This window comes from Triturus cristatus, chromosome 5_1 (genome assembly GCF_964204655.1).
Source record: "Triturus cristatus chromosome 5_1, aTriCri1.1, whole genome shotgun sequence".
Classification (NCBI taxonomy): Eukaryota; Metazoa; Chordata; class Amphibia; order Caudata; family Salamandridae; genus Triturus; species Triturus cristatus.
The window spans coordinates 364017309-364039818 of NC_140587.1; the positions used below are offsets into that span (position 1 = coordinate 364017309).

The following is a 22510-nucleotide window of genomic DNA, read 5'->3' on the forward strand; positions in this document are numbered from 1 at the left end:
ACTGCTGTGTTGGGCAGTCAATCATTTCCAGTGAGGGTGGAAAGGGCCTCAAAACGATTTGATAGTGCCAAATATGTGCCGACAACGTGGGATAATTCTGACCTAAATTTTGGGCGAAATGCCCTAATATCTGATATAGTCATTGGAGGGAGGTAAAAGTATCCTAATGGATGGGCCCTGACATGTTGGGTAAAAGTTGTAAATTAATTCAGACATGTAAACACATAATTCACTAGCCCTGGGCCTCTAAATGTCAAGACCACACAGTCGCCTTCTGTGATCTTTCTTGATGAGCCGACCCAATTTACTCAGCGGGCTATATTGATTTTGTCCACCTAGTCAAATTGGCATGCAGCGCTCACCCTGCACCAATTTGCAGCTTTATTTATGAGGCTTTGGCTGTCCTCGTAGGAACCCACAGCTTGTGGAGTTACTCCTTCTTAGATGATTGTGTAAGGAGTACTTTCTGGTGGGAGGTGTAAATTTATAGATTGATTCTCAGGGATTGTGTGCGTCGCCCTCCACGCAGTTGGATCCACTGGGACAGGCATTGACTGAGACCGATAAACACCCCCTGTCGTGTTGGCTTGTGTAGGTGGCACTTGGATCCTAGGGGCTTCGGCAACTGGGCGCATTGGAGTCTGAAAGGTGTATTTACCAGTTTCATTAGTCATTTGGGGGTTGGAACTGGCCCATTCTTGGGCTCCTGCAGGCAGAGCTAAGCCTACTGGCAGCACCACTGCTAAAGACTGCATTTTGTCTGCTAGGCCCTTCACCTGACCCATCAATTCCTCCTGGAATCTAGCTAAAATGTTTCAACTATGGCAATAGCTGATTGACAACATTCTTTAGGTATATTAGACATATTATTTGAATTGTTACCCACTGGTGGCTTGAAGTTGACCGAGGATTTTTCCAGAGGCTCTTCCTTTTTGAAGGAGGTGGCTTTTTCAGCGATGTTGAGTTAAGTAAGTTAAGTGAGTCTATAGAGATCCGATTCATATCACTGTGAGAGACACAAGGTTTATTTGGCTTCTGCTTATTCTGTCTCTTAGGGGACTTACTGGAAGGTGTGCATAGCTGGCCTGCAATGATAGCATCCTTCTGTGTATTCAATAAAACTGGGGAGATGTCAGCAGTGGGTGTTGAATCCACGATTTGCCTTGGAGCAGCCTCGAGCTGGTTCTCAACCAGATTAATTTTGGTAGACAGAGCCCCCATTGCTGATGTAAGATATGTGGAAATAGATGGGGTTGAGACAAGAACCTTCTCCTTTCCCTTTCCCTTTCCCTTTCCCATACTGTACAGGAATGTGCAGAATTGTCTTTAGAATTGTTAAAGCTGCGATATCCTACAATCAAATACTCAAATGTAACTCGCAGGACAGTGGCAGCAGTATCAGCAACAGGTTCAGCTAACAATAGGCAACGGCAGCCAGCCACTTACCTTCTCCCCCTTCTCTTGCCGCCTCTGCCACCTCCTCTGCCACATGTAACAAGAGGCTGCTATTGACTATCCTATGTCCGTTCTCTGATGTCCGATCCTCCTTTACTGTAAAGAGTTGTGGGGTGGCCTTAAGATGTAATATCACTCAGTTAGTCAATTCATAAGCAATGAGACGTTTCAGTCTTTAGAGCTCTCTCTCAGACCTCAGTATTTAGTCTGTTGGTCGTCAGTCTGCCTTGTCTCCATTTCTCCATCTCTCACACAGTTTATGGAGGAAAACCAAGAACCAAAAAATAAAAACGTATGGAGCTGCCAGGGAACTCTTTGTGTAGCACCCCCAACATCCAACGAGTAATGCTTAGCTGCCCTTATTGGTCTACATGTCCTGCTGTATACCTGAACCACGGATGGGCCAGGCGCAGTAACGCGGGTGGAGCAACAGCCCCCAAACAAATGCAAATATTGGGCGCCTATAACCTACGGCGGCATTGTCAGGCGATGGTCGAGCTCACACCAGGCAGCAATAAAACAAAACACAGTAGACAGACCAGACTAGGCCCCTCCCTTGATTCAGCCAGGAGGGCTACGGAGGTTACATGCAATAGAGGTTAAGAGGGTCATAGGAGAACTGTGCGAAAGGAGGCCCTGGACCAATGCTGAGAGAAATCTGATCAAGGTGGAAGTCTTACCGAGCCACTGAGACTCCAAATCCTCTCTGCTGCGGTCTAGGTCACTGTAGCATGTGGATGGGAGGATGGGCAGGAGCATGGCGTCACGGCGTCAGGAGTCGGAGAGTCATGTCATTTTCTTGTCCTAGACACTTGGTGCTTGCAGCATGTTTCCTGGGTCACATGACTAGGTGTAGTTGGCAGTTAGCGTTTGAGTATTCCTTCCAGACAGTATCACAAAAGAGGGTCTGAGCTGTCAACTACCATACTTCCACTTCAAAGGCACTGGCTCAGCTCACACACAGAAGAATTCACACAAGCCAGTTGTGCCTCCAGACATACTGGCACCAGAGCAGGGAGGGAAGCATTTCCAGACTCCTCTGTAGGGGAAAAGTCCAGAGGCTTCTCCTACTTCAAAGTGGGCACCAAGTATAACAATGGGACCCTCAAACCCACTCTTTAGTACACTTCTGGACCTGTGAATACTACAGAAAAAGAATGCCCTGCTGCTCGAGGCCTGCCCTGCTTACTGAGAAAGAAGGCTGGACCCTTTACACTACAGCATTGACAGCACAGGGTGATAATCAACACAAGGCACAAGCAACAATCATCCAAAAGCCCTAGGGATCCTCATATTACAGTGATGACTGCCTACAATGCCCGGCCTGCTCTTTGCACTACAGCTATGACCATCCGCAAGGCCCTCCCTGCTCTTCGCAGCCTTCTCTACCATGAATTTAACTCTTTGAGCTGGACTTTAGAAGGTAACTCTTTCAGCAGGACTAACCTAGTCCCTGTATCCAGCCCGTGCTCCGTCACAGTCAGACTGAACTTGTGACTTTCACATGGTCTTGCACAACCAGATAGACGTGAGTGGCACTTTGTGCTTTCAGGCACTATACTTACCCTAAACCTTTGAAACTGAAGACCTCCAGTTTTTCTAATTGAATTTATGTCATTTTGGTATCAAATAATTTATAAAAATTCACACTATTTTTCTAAATTGGTGTGGGAGTTTTCTTGTGTTCTGTTTTCATGTTGCCACTGTTTGTGTGCTGCAGAAATACTTTACACATTGCATCTAAGTAAAGCCTTACTCCTTTTGTGCCAAGATACTAGAGGATTAAGCACAGGTTAATTTAGTGATCATTAGTGGCTCACCCTGACAGGGATTTTGGCTGTTGCTTGAGCAGGTTTTCACCCCACTCAACCAACAACTCAATTTCTCGCAGTAGGGTATTAGTTTCAATGGCCTGAGGAGTGGCACATTCTATTCTGCAAGAATCCAGGGGGTTCTACTGGGCACATGTTGACTTCTCTGCTAGAGCTTTCTAGGGGCAGTGCCATGGGCTATCCCATCTGCATTTGTACTTCAGAACAAACTCTAGTGGGTGGGATTAGAGTCATGTGGATCTTGAACTACGATTCTGTCATTGATATAGTTAACAAGTTTTCAGATTACTTATGTAATGAAGTATGAGTGACATCCTGCTGTTAAATATGAGACATTTCGAGTGACACTTTCTCACAAGCAAAACCAAGCAGTGAAGTCAACAGAAAAACATATTTATCAGAAGCTACCCCCTTTTTGCAAAACAAAATACTCCAAAAGGTCTTGAAACTGAACTGCAACAACGCCTGTGAAAGTAAGTCATTGACCCATTATATGCTATTAAAACAAACACAAGACAGGATTTTGTACCACACACAGCCAGAACTCATTACATATTTAAAGGTTTCCCATACATGATAATTAACTAAAAGAAGGCTCAGTTATATAATTTGCCTGGGATTTCACAATTTGGTCAAGCAGGAAAGCCTGGAATGATCTCTGTTTTTCTCATTTCTAACTGCAAGCCACCCACTAGATGGGTGTCACTTTCCCACATCAGTGTTTAATACTTTGGGCAGTGGCGGCTGCTACTTAACGGAGGTGGCAGGGGGGGATGAAATTTTTTTCTTTTAAAACACTTACCTGTAGGCCAGTTGCCGCCTCTTGGTCCTTTTCAGCTCTTTGTTCAAATCCAGGACTCTGAGAGCAGGAAGCAGGAAGTACACAGGCTCCCAGACTCCCCTAGACAATCACTAAGCTGCATGACAGCAGCGTTGTTATTGGTCTTAACGCCGTGGTTTGCGTTCAGACAGGGACTAGGAGCCTGTTCATGTTCTCCACCCAGGCTGTGCATACAGCCGGTTGGAGAACATGTTAAGTGCGCATGACTGTTTGGCCAGCCCAAGGCAGCCAGACAAACCGTCATGCACATTGAAGAAAGTGTCTACCACTCCTTCCCCTGCTCCTGTGATGGCCCATCCTCGCCCCGCCAATAACCAGCTGAGCCATGACAGAAAAATAAAATGATAAAAACATTACTTTATTATAATTTTATGTTTCTTTTTTTAACTGCTTACAAAGCAGTGAGGCGATGTTCTTCCGCCTTAGCGGAGGAGCCGCCGCTGAACCTGATTTAGAACTCGGCGGACAGACTACTCCATCACAACGGTGATGGATATCCTGTCCGCTGAAATACAAATCCCATAAAATATAATTGGGATTATATTTCGGCGGAAGGGATATCCGTCATCGCTGTGATGGAGTAAACCGTTCGCCGAGATCTAAATCAGGTTTAATGTCTTTCATATTATTGGATTTTGAAATTAGTGCATGGGAGACAGGCAAAATTCACATGTCGGCAGTTTTATATAGTACAAAACTTGCCCAGGGTCAAAAAAGTGTTTCATAACTGCCACGGAATATATTATACATTTATTTTTCAGCAATTTAAATACCATGAACATTACATAGGGAAAAAATACCTTCATAATAACTCCATTATAAATGTAATCTGTAGTCGTAATGAAGCGCTTTTCCCTTTCGCCATGCAAGGCTTGTGCTATTTAAATGCAGATCAAATAGTGGAACCTTGCCGAGGTACAAAAGAGCGCTTCATAATACAAACTACATTACAGATTTATTTCATAGCGTCTCACCCACCAGAGAGCTCATTTAACCAGGCCGTGGGCTCATCCTCAAGAGCCTCGGGTCTCTCAGTACTGGACCCTTTAGTCTCATCCAGCAGGTCGGGGGCCATGCAGTCTAATTTCAGGGAGGAGTATCAGCCTGTGATGTGAGAGCAGGGACCAGGCAAAAATGACTGTGTATCTGTGACAACCACAGTTCCCTCTTCAGCCCTGGGCACGGCCCACACTCTGGCTGCCTGCAGTACATACAGCAGAACTATTCGCACAGAACTATTCGCACAGACACAAGAGCTGTTGCGCCTTGACCAATTAAGGGCAGTAATGCGTGGAAATGTTATGCCAGTGCGGGGATGCAGGAATAGGCATTAAAATGCATTATCCTAAGCCGCAATGGCTGACACTTGGCAGGACTGCATTGATCCCGTGGCGTAACAAAACTTGAAGGGGCCCTCCTGAAAGTTGCATGGAGCGGCCTGCCACACTCTGGACTCATTCAAGCCCGTGCACAAAGCACAATGCCTGAGGAGGCCCCCCTAGAGCTGTGGGGCTATCATTACACGACTGCATTGATCATGTGCATAGGAATGAATCGCTTTTGGTTTTGTCTAGTTGGTGGAGACCCAATTTCTCTCCCATGAAGTGGAAGGACGCCTCAGCGGAGGCTCTTTGGTACATTTTATCCAGTAACAATTATAACAAAGAAGAGGACTAGGAAGTAAATAGTTCATATTTTTCTTTTTACAGTCAGTATATGCTTCCCTAGGTCCCATATTGGTGCTGAGTCCAGTCCTCCAGCAACAGTAGGTGAAAATGTAGCTTTGATGTTTGTTATGTTGTTCTCCACGACACTGGGAATGGCTTCCTACATTTCAAATGTGCCAATGAATGAAGTAGAAATTCATTTGACAATTTGCATAAGGCACTTTCTCGTTTTACTCTGCCTTTGTCTTAAATACTATTTTACTTCTCACACAAAGTCACTGCTTACCCGATTCTTGTCTGGCGCCTGAACTTTGAAATCCTTCCCCATCGTATACAGTGCTTCCGGGGCCGGACACGGAGAACACGCGATATCTTAGCCCGACAACAGACGGCTGGGGTTCCCACTTCCACGTGACTGTGTCTCCTACGGCGACGTCCAGGTATGCTGGAGACCAGGCATATCCGAGTCCGTAAACTGTGCACACAAAAAAGAAACTCAGCCTTATCCTCTTTACGATCATGATTCCTAAGACATGCAATGGCTGCAGCTACATTTAAACTACTGGAAAGCAAGATATATTCTCGAAATACTGTTCAAAGAGACATTTCGCAACAAAAGATGAATTACCTGAAAACGTAATACTTTCATTAGGAGTAAAAGACGTGACAGCCATTCAAATGCAAACCCATTCCTTGAAACAGTGCCTGCCCTCTATAATGAAATGTTAACAGATTGGAACTCACGATTTTCTCTGCATTGAAATCTTGATCACGCCGTTCTTTAATTATAACAAAAGGTTTACAGTGAAAACATTCTGAAAAGGTACTCAGGGGGAGAGGAAGCCTTGCCGACCACTGGATGGGGGTTTATTTGGAGTGGAATTAGATAAGGTTTTACTAGGCTTCACAGTTGTATCAGCCTGTTTGCCAATAACAGTTGGTTAAAAGGTCTGTCCCTCCCGCCCTTGACTTGTTGATATCTTATTGTGGGTGGCCCTAACTTTTAATGCAGGTTTGAGATAGTTCAATTCACAGCTGCCAAATTTTCAAATCTCTTATGTGTGACATTTTCATGATTTCATTGTACTTATGAATGAAATTCAATTACCAAATGTGTGAAACTTGAGAGTGACACTTTCTTGCGAGCAAAACTAAGCAAATAAGTTCATGGCAACACCTAAATATCAGAAATTACACCCATTTGAGCAATGGGAAACTCTAAGAAGATCTTGAAACTACTGCAAAGCACCTGAAATGGAAGGGCAGTTACTTAGTACCCTTGAGGAGTACAAAATGTAGGAATCACATTATCTATACTAGTAGGCAATATATTTTAAGTGTTTGGTCTGGAAAAGCACACCTCAGGATTTAAAACATAGCATAGTGGTTGGATTTGGCTTTACTAATACAAATGTATTTCTACCCAAATAAACCCCTTTTAGCAACATTAGGATAATGAAAGACTGGGGAAAAAACATAACGCTCTAACCTATGCCTCACCGTTTACATGCAGCTCTTCGATTATCATACATAGGTTGCTGTGCTATATTAGGATTGTAATTTATGAACTGCAGGTAGAAAAAGGATTTCTGTGAGAACACTAACCCATTCAGCTATCCACATAAAATTCAGTTCTGTGATCTGCATGGTCCAAGTTTTTAGCAGTAGGCATATTGACCCTCTGCGCTACTTTGTGGTGATTCAACAAGCCACTAGACAAAACTTAATCTCTCTCTAGCAGGAACATTAATCAACAGAATTATCTGGAATGTGTTATTGTTGCCTGAAAACTGCTGGACACACAAGGACCTCTGCAGTAGGTGCTTTCCATTATAGTTATGCCTAAGCACAGAACCCCCAGCTCAGCAACAGGTGCACTGGTCACATCACTTTACAGCCAGCCCTGCGCATCACTATCTCTTACTGCTTGCCAGCCCTTCCTGTAGTTTATAATTGGCCACTTTCACTTACTATAGACATCTGTGGACTCACTCAGCTGACCTTCTGACAGCTGCTCAGACAGTCTCTGATGTGCTGGAGTAAGTTGCCGGTCCTATCTGGAGATCACAGATGGTGCTCCTTTCTGACTGGTCGGTCCAGGATTAGCTCAACTGGCAGGCTGGCACAGGTGAGGCTGCTCTCTGCAGTGCACTGCTCTGTAAGTTTCGGTGTGAGTTGTCCATCATAGCGCAGCAGGCTGCCTTCATAGCTGTGCTGTGTACCTTTTATAAACATTTAGCTCCTGATCTCACCAAAACCGGACAAGCAAAACTTACCCTTGACCCCCCAAACGCTTGCCAAGGACACAACTTCAAAAAGAGTTGTTTCCCTATAATTCCTACTGGCCCACCCAGGCCACTGAAATGCCTTCCTTTGGGCCTGAGCCAGCAGGTTATTTGAAATTAAAAACATCCTGCCTGCGCTGACCAGACCCTCGTAATCTAGCCTGCAGGCAGCTGACTAGGCACTGCCATGTTGGATATGCTGTGTGTACCTGAGAGGCCCCAGCCCAACTCTCAGTGGGCAGTGGGCGCTGCACAAAATCAAAAAACAAAGTGTTGCCAATCAGAATGCCCACCAGTAAAGATTAGTGACACTACACTCCTGGGGTGGTGCCACTTGCCCAAAAAACAACAGGCAGGGCACCGCCCCCAGAATTACATGAGGTGCACTGCTGGGTAATGATTGACTGACTCCAGATAGGCTAAATTGTCTTGCGACAGGCAGACCACATGACATGCAGGGACTTTGAGGCAACAGCTGGGTCTCAGCTTCAATGAAGCAATAGATTCAGCTGAACCCCAGACCACAGCATGCTGTAGTGAGAGCAGTTGCAGGCTGCTTAATGCTAATTATTTTGTCAGATTAATCTCATACAGAGACTGAGGCCAGCATGAAGTGAGTGTGGGTATCATCTGCAGCACTGTGCACACAGCACTCTGTGCGGTGCTGCTAATAATTCAGACTGTTGAACCGGTCAATCTCTCAACCAGGCCCCCGCAGCGCACAGGTAGGGTTGAAGCGCTAATAATGTGTGACTGCATTTTAGTACGCTGATCTAGACCAGCAATCTAAAATGCATTAGTCTGACCCCTGGTGCATGTTAGTTGACAGGGCTGTAGATTGGCAATCTGCAGAGGTATCTTTGATGGTGCAGGCTGAGGGTGGGGTAAGTGGGGAGGAGGGTATTGGTCCCTTTTTTGCTGCTCTAAGGACAGGTTCTGTATTTGAGGCAGACGTGAAATCAGTGGCAGAGGTTCGTAATGAGGGCTGGGGTGTTATAGAGAGGAAGATTCCAGCTTGGCATGGGTGAATTGGGGGCTTTCGACTGAGGTTGCACAAAGATGAGATTAGTTACAGTGGAAACAGTGCTTGGGAGAGGTAAGAGAACATGCTGATGTTTTAGGACTTTTAAGAAAGGGCAGTGTGTGCCTGAATGTTTCGTGGTTTGGTTTGAGGGGGATTTAAGGGAGAGACTGTTAGGAAATAAAGTGGTTGCATTCTTGAGGTGGTTATTTCTTTAGGGTGTGAGTCTTTTTCAAATGTTGTATTGTATTGTAATAATAATAATATCTTCTTTATTCGGTTTTTTACAATTTTAAAAACCATAAAAGAACAATTGTTTAGACGATACAATACAGAATAAAGAAAACACGCTAATCTTAAAAAAGATGGTTAAAACTAATCAAATATCATATCATATAGCTTTAAACCAAGGATTTACATAGTTTCGTTTCGTCAACATAGACTAAAATCAGACTCCAAATTACAGGTTATTCCTATGTTTCACAATACATCTTAGAAAGTTGAGTACATGATAACAGATCAATTCAGAGTCTAACATTTGAAGACGTAGCATCGCCGGGCGACATTGTCTTAATCCCCATCGCTTTAATACAGGTAGTAACCAGTCCTTCCTATGTGAATGATAAAATTTGCAAAACAGAATAGTATGTAAATTTGACTGTGTTGATACTTCATCACAAGGAGAAAGAGTGGGAATCGAATCCCAACTATTTCTATCGGGGAAAGAAACTAATCTGAAAAAAGAATCTAATATGAATTTTGTCAGCAACATTCTATGATAGGTGCTAAACTGTATTGTCAAATATGGTTGAATGGAGTAAGTGATCTGAATCAGATTGGCATGAACGGCCGATGGTTTTGTTGCCACAGAGGTCAGCCTCAAGGACTCCAGATGCGTTAACGCCAATTTTTTCAGCACTCTCTTTGGGATTTCAATAATTTTTTTAGGGTCGGAATAATATTTCTCCAAGCCAAGATCCTTGAGAAAATTTCTTACATAGCATAACCATTTTATTTTTACAGAATGGTCTATGGTCATTGAGTCCATCAAAATTTCCTGCGAAAAGACATTATTATCGGACGTCCAAATACGTCTCCAGAGCAATAGGGGCTGAATTCATATCAGATCCTCGAGATAGGGGATTCCAAGCTCCAAATGGAGAGCGTATACTGAGGTGCTCGTTGGTACGGCTAAAAGAAATCTCAGGAAATTATTTTCAGCAACCTGGAGAGCGCTGACCTCTACGGATCCCCACACTCCGGCTCCGTAGAGGGCAATCGCCTGGCATTTAGCTGAGTAGATTTTTAAAAGCTCCACTGGGGGCCTTTTCCCTAGTCTCTGTGAGAAACTTATCAGGGACATTATAGCTCTCTTAAACAGATGACATCTGGCCTCTACTGCTGCTCTCCAGTTGAGCCCGTCGTCAATCATTATCCCCAGATAGCAATACTTCGTAGTCACCTCCAATTTTTGATCTTTGAGAAAGATGTTCTTTACTCGCTTCTTTTTTCGCCCGGCTACCATAACAAATGTTTTTTTGACATTGACTTGTAAGTCCAAGCCACCCATAAACTCGACATATCTATTTAGGGATTTCTGCAGTTCGCATGGGGTGCGGGCCAAAATGACCGCGTCGTCCGCGTAGAGCAAGGCAGGTATCAAACGCCGTTTTACCCGAGGTAGGTCCAGAGCCCCCCTCATCATCTCCACCTCCAAACCATTTGTATACAAGGAGAAGAGGAAGGGGGGAGGACACACCCCTGCCTGACTCCTCGCTCCACCCCGAAAGGCGCGGTCAATTCACCCTTCGTACCAAAACGCACCCTTGCAGAGGCCCCAGAATATAACTCTCTCATAAAATCTACGAGAGGGGGGTCCACTCCCATATGTGTCAGGATGTTCCAGAGTTTTATGTGTGAGACACAGTCAAAGGCGGCAGATAAATCTACATACACCATATAAACTGTTTCTTTTTTTGCTTGGCAATATTTTCCCAGGATCAAACTAAGATTAAGGGCCTGCTCCACCGTTCCAAACCCCTCCCGAAATCCAAATTGTAGATCTGAAATAATGTTTCCCTCCTCAGCCCACTGCCGGAGTCGTTCGAGGACAACTCTACCAACCACTTTACCTAGCGAGTCCAGAAGGGAAATGGGAAGATAACAGTTAACATCCTGGCGGTCTCCTTTTTTAAAAATTGGACCATAATTGACTTTGTCCAAGAATCAATCAGGCCCACTTTTGCCGCTGCAGTGCATACTCTTGTTATGATGGGGGTCCAGAGGTCCGGATTAAATTTAAACAGGTCTACTGGGACCCCATCAGGGCCTGGGGCTTTACCACTCTTACTTGCATTCAAGGCCGCTAAAACTTCGGTGATATCGAAAAATAGGGAAATGGGATAATCAACATTTGGGAGAAAATGTTCTGATCCTTTGCTAACAGTTACTGTGTTTTTAAAAATTTTAGAGAAGTGTGCCACCCACGTAACTTCATCAATGGCCACTTCTATCTTGGGGCTGTCTGAATCCAAAATATATGGTGTTTTGACGGTGCGCCAAAAAGCCAAACTATTCTTTGATACAGCACTGGAGTGTAAATCATCCCATAATTTCTTTTTTAATTCAATGATTCTTTGCTTTCGTGCAGAAAGATATTGGCGCCTCTGCAATTGGATCGTTTCTGGGACTCTAACTGTTTTTTTTAATTCCTTTTTTAAATTAGCTAGAGCCATAGTGCAGGAATGGTTAAACCAGCCTTTATTAGTTGAGGGTGGCCTCCTTGATGTTGTGGTGAGAAGTTCCTTAATCTTCTCTAATATTTGTATAAAATTAGTTAAAACTTCTTCGTCCGATAGCGCTAGATCGAGGCAATTGATTATATTTATGTATGCCTCTTTTACCAATTTCCCCATAATTACCTCCGGATTGATCGTCTCCCACTTCAATGCGTACCCGTTTGTCCTGCCTAGCTCCAGTTTATTTTGTGCGAGGGTTGTCGCTATTGCGCCCATTTCAGGTTGTCCCTTTATTCGTTGTATTTCTAATCTGAGAGCGGAATGGTCACTAAAAGTGTTTAACAACACCTCACAGGACCTCACTCGAGGAGACAGTCCTGACGAGAGGAGGATATAGTCTACTCTCGTACTATGGCCCCTGCCCACGTACGTTGGTTCTAAGAGGTTTGACCCTGGAATTGGTTTGTTTACTATTTCAAGTTCTAAATCCAATAACATATTATTCATAGCAGTCCCCACTTTACTATGTGTAAAGTGCATAATAGGAGCGTTATCTTCGTCCACAATTCCGCATCTATTTTTCCCGACATGTGGACATGGATGTATGTTTAAATCTCCGCCACATATGAAGTGAACTGGCCCTTTACCAGTTATAGAATTATTTCTCAATTTCTCCTTGATTTTGCTAATAAGAGACAAAAATTGATCATCCTCGAGATTGTTAAACAAATGAAGCAAGAGGATGAGCTCGGTTTTATTGAGAAGGAGCATTAATAGTTGGAAGTTTGGGTCCGACGCAACCAACGATGTTTTACGATAATTTACTGTGTTGGCAATATATGTGGTCAGCCCCCCCTTTGGTCTACCAATACCTCCTCCCAAAGCTGACGTAAAATACGTTTGAAACCCATGGAGGTGAAGCTCCGTTAGAGACCAGGGGCCTCATGTAGGTAAATAAATGTTACCGGTTCTTAAATACCGAGCCGTACCGAATCGGTAAATTAGAATCGGTAAGTTATATGTAGGTAAAAATTCGGTAACAGTTACCGATTCGGTAACATTCGGTAATCACGAATCGGAATTCACCGAATCGGTAAATACCGAGGTGGTATTTACCGAATCGGAAAATACCGAGGTGGTATTTACCGAATCGGAAAATACCGAGGTGGTATCTACCGAATCGGAAAATACCGAATCGGTATGTACGGATTCGGTAAATAAAATCACATGACTTGACGAAACAGCTAATCCTGTGCAACGACAGCCCACCCAACCAGGAAGTGCCCACACCCAGGCAGGTGTACATAATTAGCCGAAGTGGCCACAACCAGGCAGGTGTACATAATTAGCCGACCCTGGAGAGGCTTGGAGTGCAGAGGAGAGGCAGGGAGCCGTTGCATGTGCGAGCGGGTAAACGAACAGCATGTCCAGCCAGAGAACACAGAGAGACGGAGGGGAAAGGAGGAGGAAGCTGAAATTTAGCCCCAAGGAACTCCAGGTGCTGGTGGAGGAGGTGGTGAAGCAGCACCAGAAGCTGTTTGGAAGGCAATCCCTGCAAGTGCCTGAGGCTGAAAAGCGCAACATATGGCTGGCCATCCAGGCGCAGGTCAATGCTGTGGGAGTGACCCACAGGGACATTGAGGTCCTCAAAAAGCGCTGGTATGACCTGAGGATTGTAACCAAGAGGAAGATGGGCGACATCCAGAAGGAGGCCAGCCAGACCGGAGGTGGAACCAACAGGGCACCTGCCCTCACCGAACTGGAGGAGCTGGTGGCGGCCACAATCGAGCAGGAGAGCGTCGTGGGTCTTGGGGACGCCGACAGCTCTGCCAGAGCCGCAACACACCAAGGTAAGACGAAAGCACAGCAATGTAGCCCCCCCTACCCCTATCCCACATCCCCCATTGTGAAACGAGAATCACACTGCAGTCCACACGTGTCAGTGCAGACAGGCAATGCATTCCGGGAGATGTAGTCAGGGCAACACTAACCATGACGTAAATGTTACAGGGCAACAAGGCATGTCACGCACTCGAGGCACAAGGAGACAGAGGACATATTGGAATGTGAAATGATTTATTGTGACGCTTGCAATGCAGCCCTTCGGGGACACTGAGCCAATGTTGTATTTCTGTCCACAGATGTGACATCATGCAGGACAGGGCATGCTGCAGGAGAGACGGCACACCGGCCACAAATATCACCTCTAGCCAGCACAAGTTCAGACCAGGGAGCAGGCCCACTGGCAGCCGCACCACCAACACAGCCAGCCTCGCCGCACCCAGAGCCAGCATCACCTCACCGAGAGCCAGCATCACCACAACCAGAGCCAGCATCGCCACTCATGTTCGAATCACCGGCCACATCTCCGCTTGCAGGTGTGAGAATGAGGAGGCGTCCAGCAGCCAGGCTACGAGCCTTAGACACCTCGTCAGACGACAGCATGGACCCAGAAGACCGCACCGGGCCCCAGGAAGGGAGCCATGCCACTGTGCCCCACACCTCACAGGCAGCACAGACGGGAGCAAGAGGGCGCCGCAGGTCGCGTGTCCAGAGTCCACCAGCACCCACTGACGGCCATGGTGTCTTCTTGGGGCTCGAGGGCCAAATGTTGAAACAACAGCGCCTGCAATCCAAGGCAGTCATGTCAGTCCAGAGGCACATGCGGGTGATGAAGACAACATTAGTCAACATGGACAATAACATTAGCGGCATGGCTGCGGGCATTCGGGACATGTCCCAGTCAATCCAGCAGTTGTGCAGCAAATTAGATGCTGACATCGAAGCACGGCGCCGGGAACGCCAGAGAAGGGACACTACCAGCAGGGCACTCAACCGTCTGGCAACTGCGACTTCTCTACTGTGCCGGCGCTCTGTGACGATGCAGGAGGGCCTAACACAGTGCTGCAGCGACCTGTCTCGGGGGATGGTGCAGGTGACAAGTGCACTAGGGGTGCTATTGACTAGTCAGGCGTCGACAACTGCTGCAGGGGATGCTGCGGAGAGCATCGACACCAGCAGCAGCATCACACCCCCCGTCCCAGAAGCACGCAGGAGCAGCAGGCGGCTTGGGGTTGGCTCTAGTGAGGATGCACAGGCCGTGCAATCCACCACTGCAGCGCGTATGCGCAAACATTGATGTAGCCCTGCTTAGCCACTTCCCATTGGGTGACGTAACCCTGGACATACTCCTTGTATAGATGGTATATTGCCAGATTGGCCTGTTCATGTGTTCATGGCGTGGTGCCACATTAAAACTACGTCATGACTTCTCACAACTCGCTGTGTCCCCTCACTTACTCAGAAATAGTTGCATGTGATCTCTGCCCGTCTCTCTCTCCCATCGATTGCAGTTGCCACTCTAGCTGCGTTGCCCTCTGGCTGGCCTGACTCATCCTCGTTGTCCTCAAAATATGTTAGTTCCACATCTGTACCTTTTTTCGTGGCAAGGTTGTGCAGCATTGCACAAGTGGCAATGCTCTTGCAGCAGGTGATGGGTTTGTACTGGCGTGCGCCTCCGCTCTTGTGCAGGCAGCGGAACCTGCTCTTCAGTAGTCCAAACGTGCGCTCCACCACATTGCGTGTTGTTTTGTGTGCCACGTTGTATCGTCTCTCACTCTGGGTTGCTGGGTGTAGGTAGGGAGTGAGGATGAATGAACGGCATGCATATGCACTGTCGCCTGGATGAGTAAAAGGGAACCATCAGTGACATGCCTCTATACACTATGATTTGCAGGTTTCAAGGGGCGTCACTGTTACTTACCTAGCAGGTATCCCTCTCCGAATTCTCCGGCACTCAGTCGTGTGTAGATCCCACTATTCTGGAAGATGTAAGAGTCGTGGGTGCTCCCAGGAAACTTTGCAACAATATCTGTGATGATGTTCCCTGCATCACAGATCACCTGCACATTGATGGAGTGGGTGGACTTCCTGTTCCTGTAGATGTGCTCTGTGTCAGCTGGTGGACAGATTGGGATGTGTGTACCATCAATACAGCCGATGACATGGGGGAACTGTGCCATGTGATATAAGTCTGTTTTTGTTTTCTGCAGTGCAGCCTGTGTGTTTGGGAAGCTTATGTAGTGGTGCATTCTCTGCATCATGGCACCCAGGAACTTCCGGAAGAAACGTGACAGGCAACTCTGGGATACCCCACCCACCGCAGCTATCACCACCTGATAACTGCCGGATGCCAACAGATGTAGGCTGCAGAGCACCTGCACATGTGGGGGTATGGCGTGCGCCCTTCTTATTGGATGGTCCAGGAGTGGGTGTAGGTCCCTGATTAAGTCCATGATGGTTTCGGGGTGTAGCCTGTACCTCTCATGTATCTCTGCATCAGTCAGCTGGAATAGTGTGATGCGCTGTCTGTAGATTTGTTCCTCCCGTCGCCACACCCTCAGTCCTGCTGCCTGTAGACGTAGGCGCCTTGCAATGACGTACATAGCGGCCATGTTGTCCACGCTGTTGCATTTTGGGATTGCTTATCTGCACTGTTGATGGTTACCACCTGCTTTCAATCCGTGTTAATTACCGACTCTTATTTACCGATTTTCCTGGATTTCTTAATTACCGAGTGCTCCTACATGTCATTTTAATTTTTACCACTTCATATTTACCACTTCATGTTTACCGAATCGTTAATTATGTATTCAGTAAATCTGATTCGGTATTTTGGAATTCGGTAAATATGAATCGGTATTTACCGCCTCATATTTACCGAAAAGTGGTTTTTGGACTCCTACATCTCACTTGTCTGAATACCGGTCGGTAACGGCATATTTACCGAATATCGGCCGTTACCGACCGGTATTTGGCTACCTACATGAGGCCCCAGGTCTCCTGTAGACATATAATTTTCCCCTGTTCCAGGAAATATGCTATCGAGCCATCTTCGATTTTGGAACGAAGCCCCGCTATGTTCCAAAAAAGAATAGATAGCAGATGCGATTCTACGTTAGTCACTATTTCTTGAATTGAGCAGTCCATTGTGGCATTGGATATTGAGTGAGATGAACTATGGTTGGTGACTTTAGATGGAGTTGATAGTCAGTCAACCATCTCAAGGATACTGAATCTATTGTCCGTTGGGATCCCAAACCAGGTTTCCCTTTGTGTTGGCTCTCTATTGGACATCCGCTGTTGGTGGACGCCCCATTCATCTCTTCCTCCGCCCCAAAATCGAGGCCCTGGTATGTGCCGATAACCACCATGCTCACGGGAACGAGAGCCCACTGTTTTCCATTGGTTAGAATAATTGTCGTGAGCTGGGGCTGTTGTTACCCAGGGAGGAGCATTGATGGTAGGAACCTCCCTAAAGAACCTCGAGGGATAGAAAAAGGAGAGTCGCCTAGTTCCTATTTCACCATAGGTGTTTGGAAACTCCCAATAGCATATATAATGTGCCACCCAGGGATGTTCAAATGAGATCAAGATACAGTCTCCCGGTATTGTTTTCCTACTATTTCCCACCCAAGGGGTTCTACGGACCATCAGAATCCTAGATGACCCGGGTTCAGTGATGGGGCGATTATTGTTTAACCAGAACTGAACCTTGTTTTTCAACGACCAAGTAGATTCCACAACATGATCTTCTAGCTCGGGTACACCAACCATAACTACAACGTATGCGTATGGACTTGCTTCTGGTGGCAAGTCTACCGCCAATCTACTTTTAGGGTCCCTCGTATCGGCTGTGCTGGAAACAGTTGTTGCTATTTTGGGAGCCTGCTTGTTTAGGATCGAAGTGTTTGTTTGGTGCAACGTTTTTTTTCCCTAAGGGAGGGAATTTTAGAGCCTGTAGTTGGTACTCCCGGGACATTAACCTGGAGAGAATTTATATTGGAGTTAACAATAGGTTCTTCTGCACTCTCTATGATAAGTACTTCGGGGGGTTGTAGTTTAAAGGGGGACTCTGTTGGGGCAGTTTCGTGTTATTATGCATATGTGACACCTTTTGAGGGGGTGGTTTGGTTCCTTTCTTTTTTTTATCCCGTAGTACTTGTTTAGGTTTCATAATGTTAACGAGAAGCTGTAATTGTTGCTCCATCTGGGACAATCTTAATTCAAGTGGTGCAATAGCGATTTTTAAGAGCTCTGCTATGTTGTTTATTAAAAGTGGGTTTACATTATCCCTTTGCGTATTACTAGATGGCGAATGAATAGGGTTTGCTACGCTAAGAGAGTCTGGATTGTCATGTATGGACTGATTAATAGCTGAGTTGTCAGAAAGGAGATTGTCTTGTAGAGGTGTTATGAGATTTACTTCATGTTGGATACTAGAATCTAGATATTGTGCTGACCTGCCTGTTAAAGCCGACTTACTCAACTAAATAATCTGTCGTGCTGTTCCTCGAGTCATCTTGCCTGATCACATTAGTGAAGCAAGAATTTTAGACTTTTGAACCTCTCTTAAAGGCTGGAAATATGTAAATTTTCTTAAAACAATCTTTTTAGGTCTAGACTAAAGACAGCTGTTGCTGTCTGTCAGAGACCTCTTATCAACAATAAACGCACACACACACACACACAAACACACACAAACAAGTGGACTTTTGGTAACCGCTCTCAGCCATTGGCATCTTTTATACCTCGCTATTGTCTGGGTGCTCTGTCAAATGCATTTCATGGAAGGTTACATTGGACTATAAAAAGTCCACTCTGTAAGTTTTCCACTATTCTGCACCCTCCTCCCCTCGTAATTTCTATACATCTCGCCAACCACTTCCCCAGCGCAGCAAGCGTCCCTGCTGCCGCTCTGCTGTCACCTCTATTGTGGCCGGCGCATTTGTTTTTTATGTAAAGGGAACTCACTGCCCAGCTACAGTGATTTTAAAGTAACCGGTGTGATTTTAAACTAACTAGTTTAATTTAAAATGGATCTGACTTTGTACTGTTTGTTTCAATATTTCCATAGAAGTTGGAATTTACACAAATGCTGCCAGTTTTTGTTTTAACTGTCAGGAAGTTAGATCACTTACCATGGTGTGAGAAATGACTAGAGCAAAAGTGTTGAAACGGAGCTTTGTCAGACACAGTGGCTGAGCGTCATCTGCCATAATAAAAGATATGGGTGGCAATTTCAAAATAGTGTTAATGTGCATGCTATTGGTTCTGATTGTCCATGTTCTAAAATGTCCACAATATTTGCTGTCATTGAGTTTCCTCCATCATATCGATGACGGATAACCTATCTGCTGAAATATAAATCCCATTATTTCGGCCGACGGGATATCCGTCACCGTTGTGATAGTAACCCGCCTAACGAGATCAAAATTAGGCCCTGGATCTTGTTCACGTAGTTTCAAATGAAAATTCAAAATGGTCCTGTGTTTTTTGCTAAAACCCCTCATGGCAATATTAACTGCTTTGAAAATATTGACAGGGGGGCGTGGCTTGGCGCCCGGTGAACATGGAGGCGTCCGGGTAAGGCTCCGCGGCGGGCGACTTGGCGGTCCCGCGCTTCACGGCTGTGGTTTCCAAAGTGCTGAGATGCGGTGATCGTCGGAATGTCTAGTAAGCGTACTGTGCCCCTCTCTGGTTACGAAACACAAAAATGCAGCAAATGCGATATGCGTCTCCTCTTCAGTGAGGTGCGATATCGTGGCAACGGCTGCCATTTTGAATTTTCTATGCTCACCAGCGCTTCTATCGTATGAGGCGTTTTTACTTTGGCACTTCTCCTGTCCATATGCCTTGATTTTTGCTTTGTTTTGTTTTGCCACAACACCTGACTGAGCTGTCATAAGCTCATATTTAACTGCACTCGTTTTCCCAGAGGAACAATTTCCTTAGTGGCCATTTTGTGAATTCACAGCCTCTCTCCATTACTGGGATTAATTCACAGTATATTCTTTTCCATACTCTTGTCATCCTCACCAATACTTGGACAGAATGCTTGCTTTCTTTCTTCATTTCCTGGAGATTCATTGCCTCATAGTGGAGTTTTACTACCATAAAGCAGCTGTTGGGGCATAACCTTCTTACTCTACGGCAACTGGTCTCAATTGCCTTTGTTTTGAAGTTAGGCAGTTTTATGACCTATGGGCAGATTGAAAGGTGCATTTTCTAAGCAGCAAAACCCAAACCACATCTTCATCAAGAATTCAAGAATTTTTTCTACATTTTCCAGATTGGAAGACTCTCTGTAGTACTCGTCCCAAAATAATTTGACAACCATGGATATCCCTGCGCATCCATCTGGCAAATCTGTTACTAGACGTCTTAAACAACATCCGCCCTCTCCTCCTAAATCGACATCACCTGTTTCTATGGAGTTACTGTTGGAGGAAATCAGAGCCCTTCGACCCTTTATGGAGGAAACTAATACCAAGTTACAAATTCTTGCAGACAACTGGTCTCAACTTGACACAAGAGTCACCGCAGTTGAACAGAGTATATCCTCCTTCAGTGATACAAGTGCGACTGTCTCTTAGCTCCAATCTCAGGTTTCTGTGCTTCAACGACAGCTCGAGGACCTTGAAAATCACAATAGGAGGAATAACCTGCGTATTTACGGCCTGGCGGAAGGAATTGAAGGGTCTGATCCTCTTGCCTTTTTTAAATCTTTCCTTTCCAAATTGTTGCACTTGCCTGATGGTACGGCTCTCGACATACAACAAGCTCATAGATTGGGCAGGCCTTCTTCAAGTATCTCACCTGTGCAATGGCCTAAAGGCATTATTTTATACTTTCTGGAATATACCGACCTGCTAAAGGTTTTGTCAGCGGTCAGATCCTCTCAACGTATTACTTGGTCTGGTTCAACCTTATTTTTTGCGCAGGATTATGCTAAAGTCACTGCCAACAGGAGCAAGGCGTTTCTTGATATGAGACCAGTTTTGAGATCGATGGGTGCCCGCTACGGTCTTTTCCATCCTTGCCTCTTTAAAGTTACTTACAACAACAGATCAACATCCTATGACGATCCTGTACGACTACAGAGCTTCATTAACTCTTGTGGACCGAGTGCTATGGATTCTGCAGGACCCTCATCTTCGAATATTACTTGATTCTTAATATTTGCTGCATTTGCAATTTGTTTTAATCTTTGGTTACATGATGGTTTACCTTCTCCTGTACTTATTATGCATTGCATATCTGTTTTCTAAGCGCATCATTTGTTAGTTTTATAGTTTTTGTTCCTTTTATTTGTGTGCGATTTATAATACTTAATGATCTAGAAATCTTGTTGTTTGAACTCGCATTTACTGCTCTTCTGGTCGTTGGTTATGATTTTCATAGGTTCATGTGTGCATAGTATGTTCCTATTTGTTGTCTTACTTCTTGTTGTTCTCCGCCTTCACAGATTCTTCATCTCTATGGCGTGGTTCTCCCTGGTCCTCCGTTGACTGACCCGGATGCCTCGTCTGTTCCATGTGGTTCCATTCCTCGCCCTCGTGTTATTTCCCTGACTCTTCTATGTGTAGGTACGTTCCTCCTATTCATTTCCTTCTTACTTTAATTTTTTCCATTTCTTCCTTTTTCTCCCTATCTAGATATCTTCACTACTCTTTTTGTGGGTGTCGTTAACATTTCTCTTCTGTGCTTCTCATGTCATCCTGCTCTCCGTGTTTTTTCGTATTTCCTTCATCTATTTAATCAGTTCTTTCATTATAGTACAGTTGTCTCTGACCTATATGTTTGGTCTTTGCTTTTAGATTTATTTACTTTTCTCTATTTTCTTTTTGAATCAATTATCTTCTTTATTCTTATTTCTTCTCATGTCCTTTATTGCTGCCATAATGACTTGGACTCTTGTGTTTTATTTTTTGATCATATTGTGTCTAATAATTTATGTCATTGAAATTAATCACATGGAATATTAGGGGATTAAATTATCCCATTAAAAGACAAACATTTCTGATTCACTTAGCCAGATTAGACCGCGATATTGCATTTTTGCAAGAAACGCATCTTTCGGATGTTGAGTCCTTAAAATTAAAAAAAAGGTTGGGTGGGTGAAGTTTTTTACTCTCCAGGTGATGGTAGACATAATGGAGTAATGATACTCTGCCATAAATCCCTTTAATTTACACTTGTGTCCCAAGACTCAGATACTGATGGTAGATGGTTGAATGTTAAACTTTCATTGAAGGGTGTTCCAGTCTCTCTTCTTAATGTGTATGCCCCCACCTGTGGAGATCCCTCCTTCTGACCCAAGTTAGCTAAGCAAATTTCTCATTGCATGGAAGATAACTTCTTTCTGGCTGGTGATTGTAATCAGATTTTTGATCCATTTGTAGATCGAAATTCCACTGTCTCCTTTGTGCCTAATAAACCCCATAAATCCTTTGTTCACAATGTTACTCAACATAAACTCCTTGATGCTTGGCGTCTTTGTAACCCGACTACTAGAGAGTATACTTTTTATTCCCCTTCTCATCATACCCAATCAAGAATTGATTATATATTTGACTCTCATAACATGTCGCAAACTCTCACTCATGCAGAGATTGGTCCCATTTTATCATCAGACCATGCCCCTATCTCTATTGGCTTGGACATTTTACCTAAATCTACAGGTTCCAGAAGGTGGCGTTTCAATAACTCTCTTCTCTTAGATCCAAAATTTACTGCCTCCTTCATTACATTTCTTGACACATTTTTCAAGATAAATCAGACTCATTCAATGCCTTTCTCAACTGTATGGGATGCTTTCAAACATCTGTG

At 44.9% G+C, this 22510-nt stretch overlaps 1 protein-coding gene across 2 annotated transcripts in view; it reads right to left on the bottom strand.

Annotated features, from left to right (window-relative positions):
- Positions 1-22510, bottom strand: part of LOC146830894 (fibrocystin-L-like) — a 1907335-nt gene that overhangs the window by 851691 nt on the left and 1033134 nt on the right. For both annotated transcript variants that reach the window (XM_085605084.1, XM_085605082.1), the window contains exon 36: positions 6082-6270. In XM_085605084.1, the coding sequence (XP_085461210.1) occupies positions 6082-6270 (189 nt within the window). The remainder of the gene's footprint in view (positions 1-6081; positions 6271-22510) is intronic.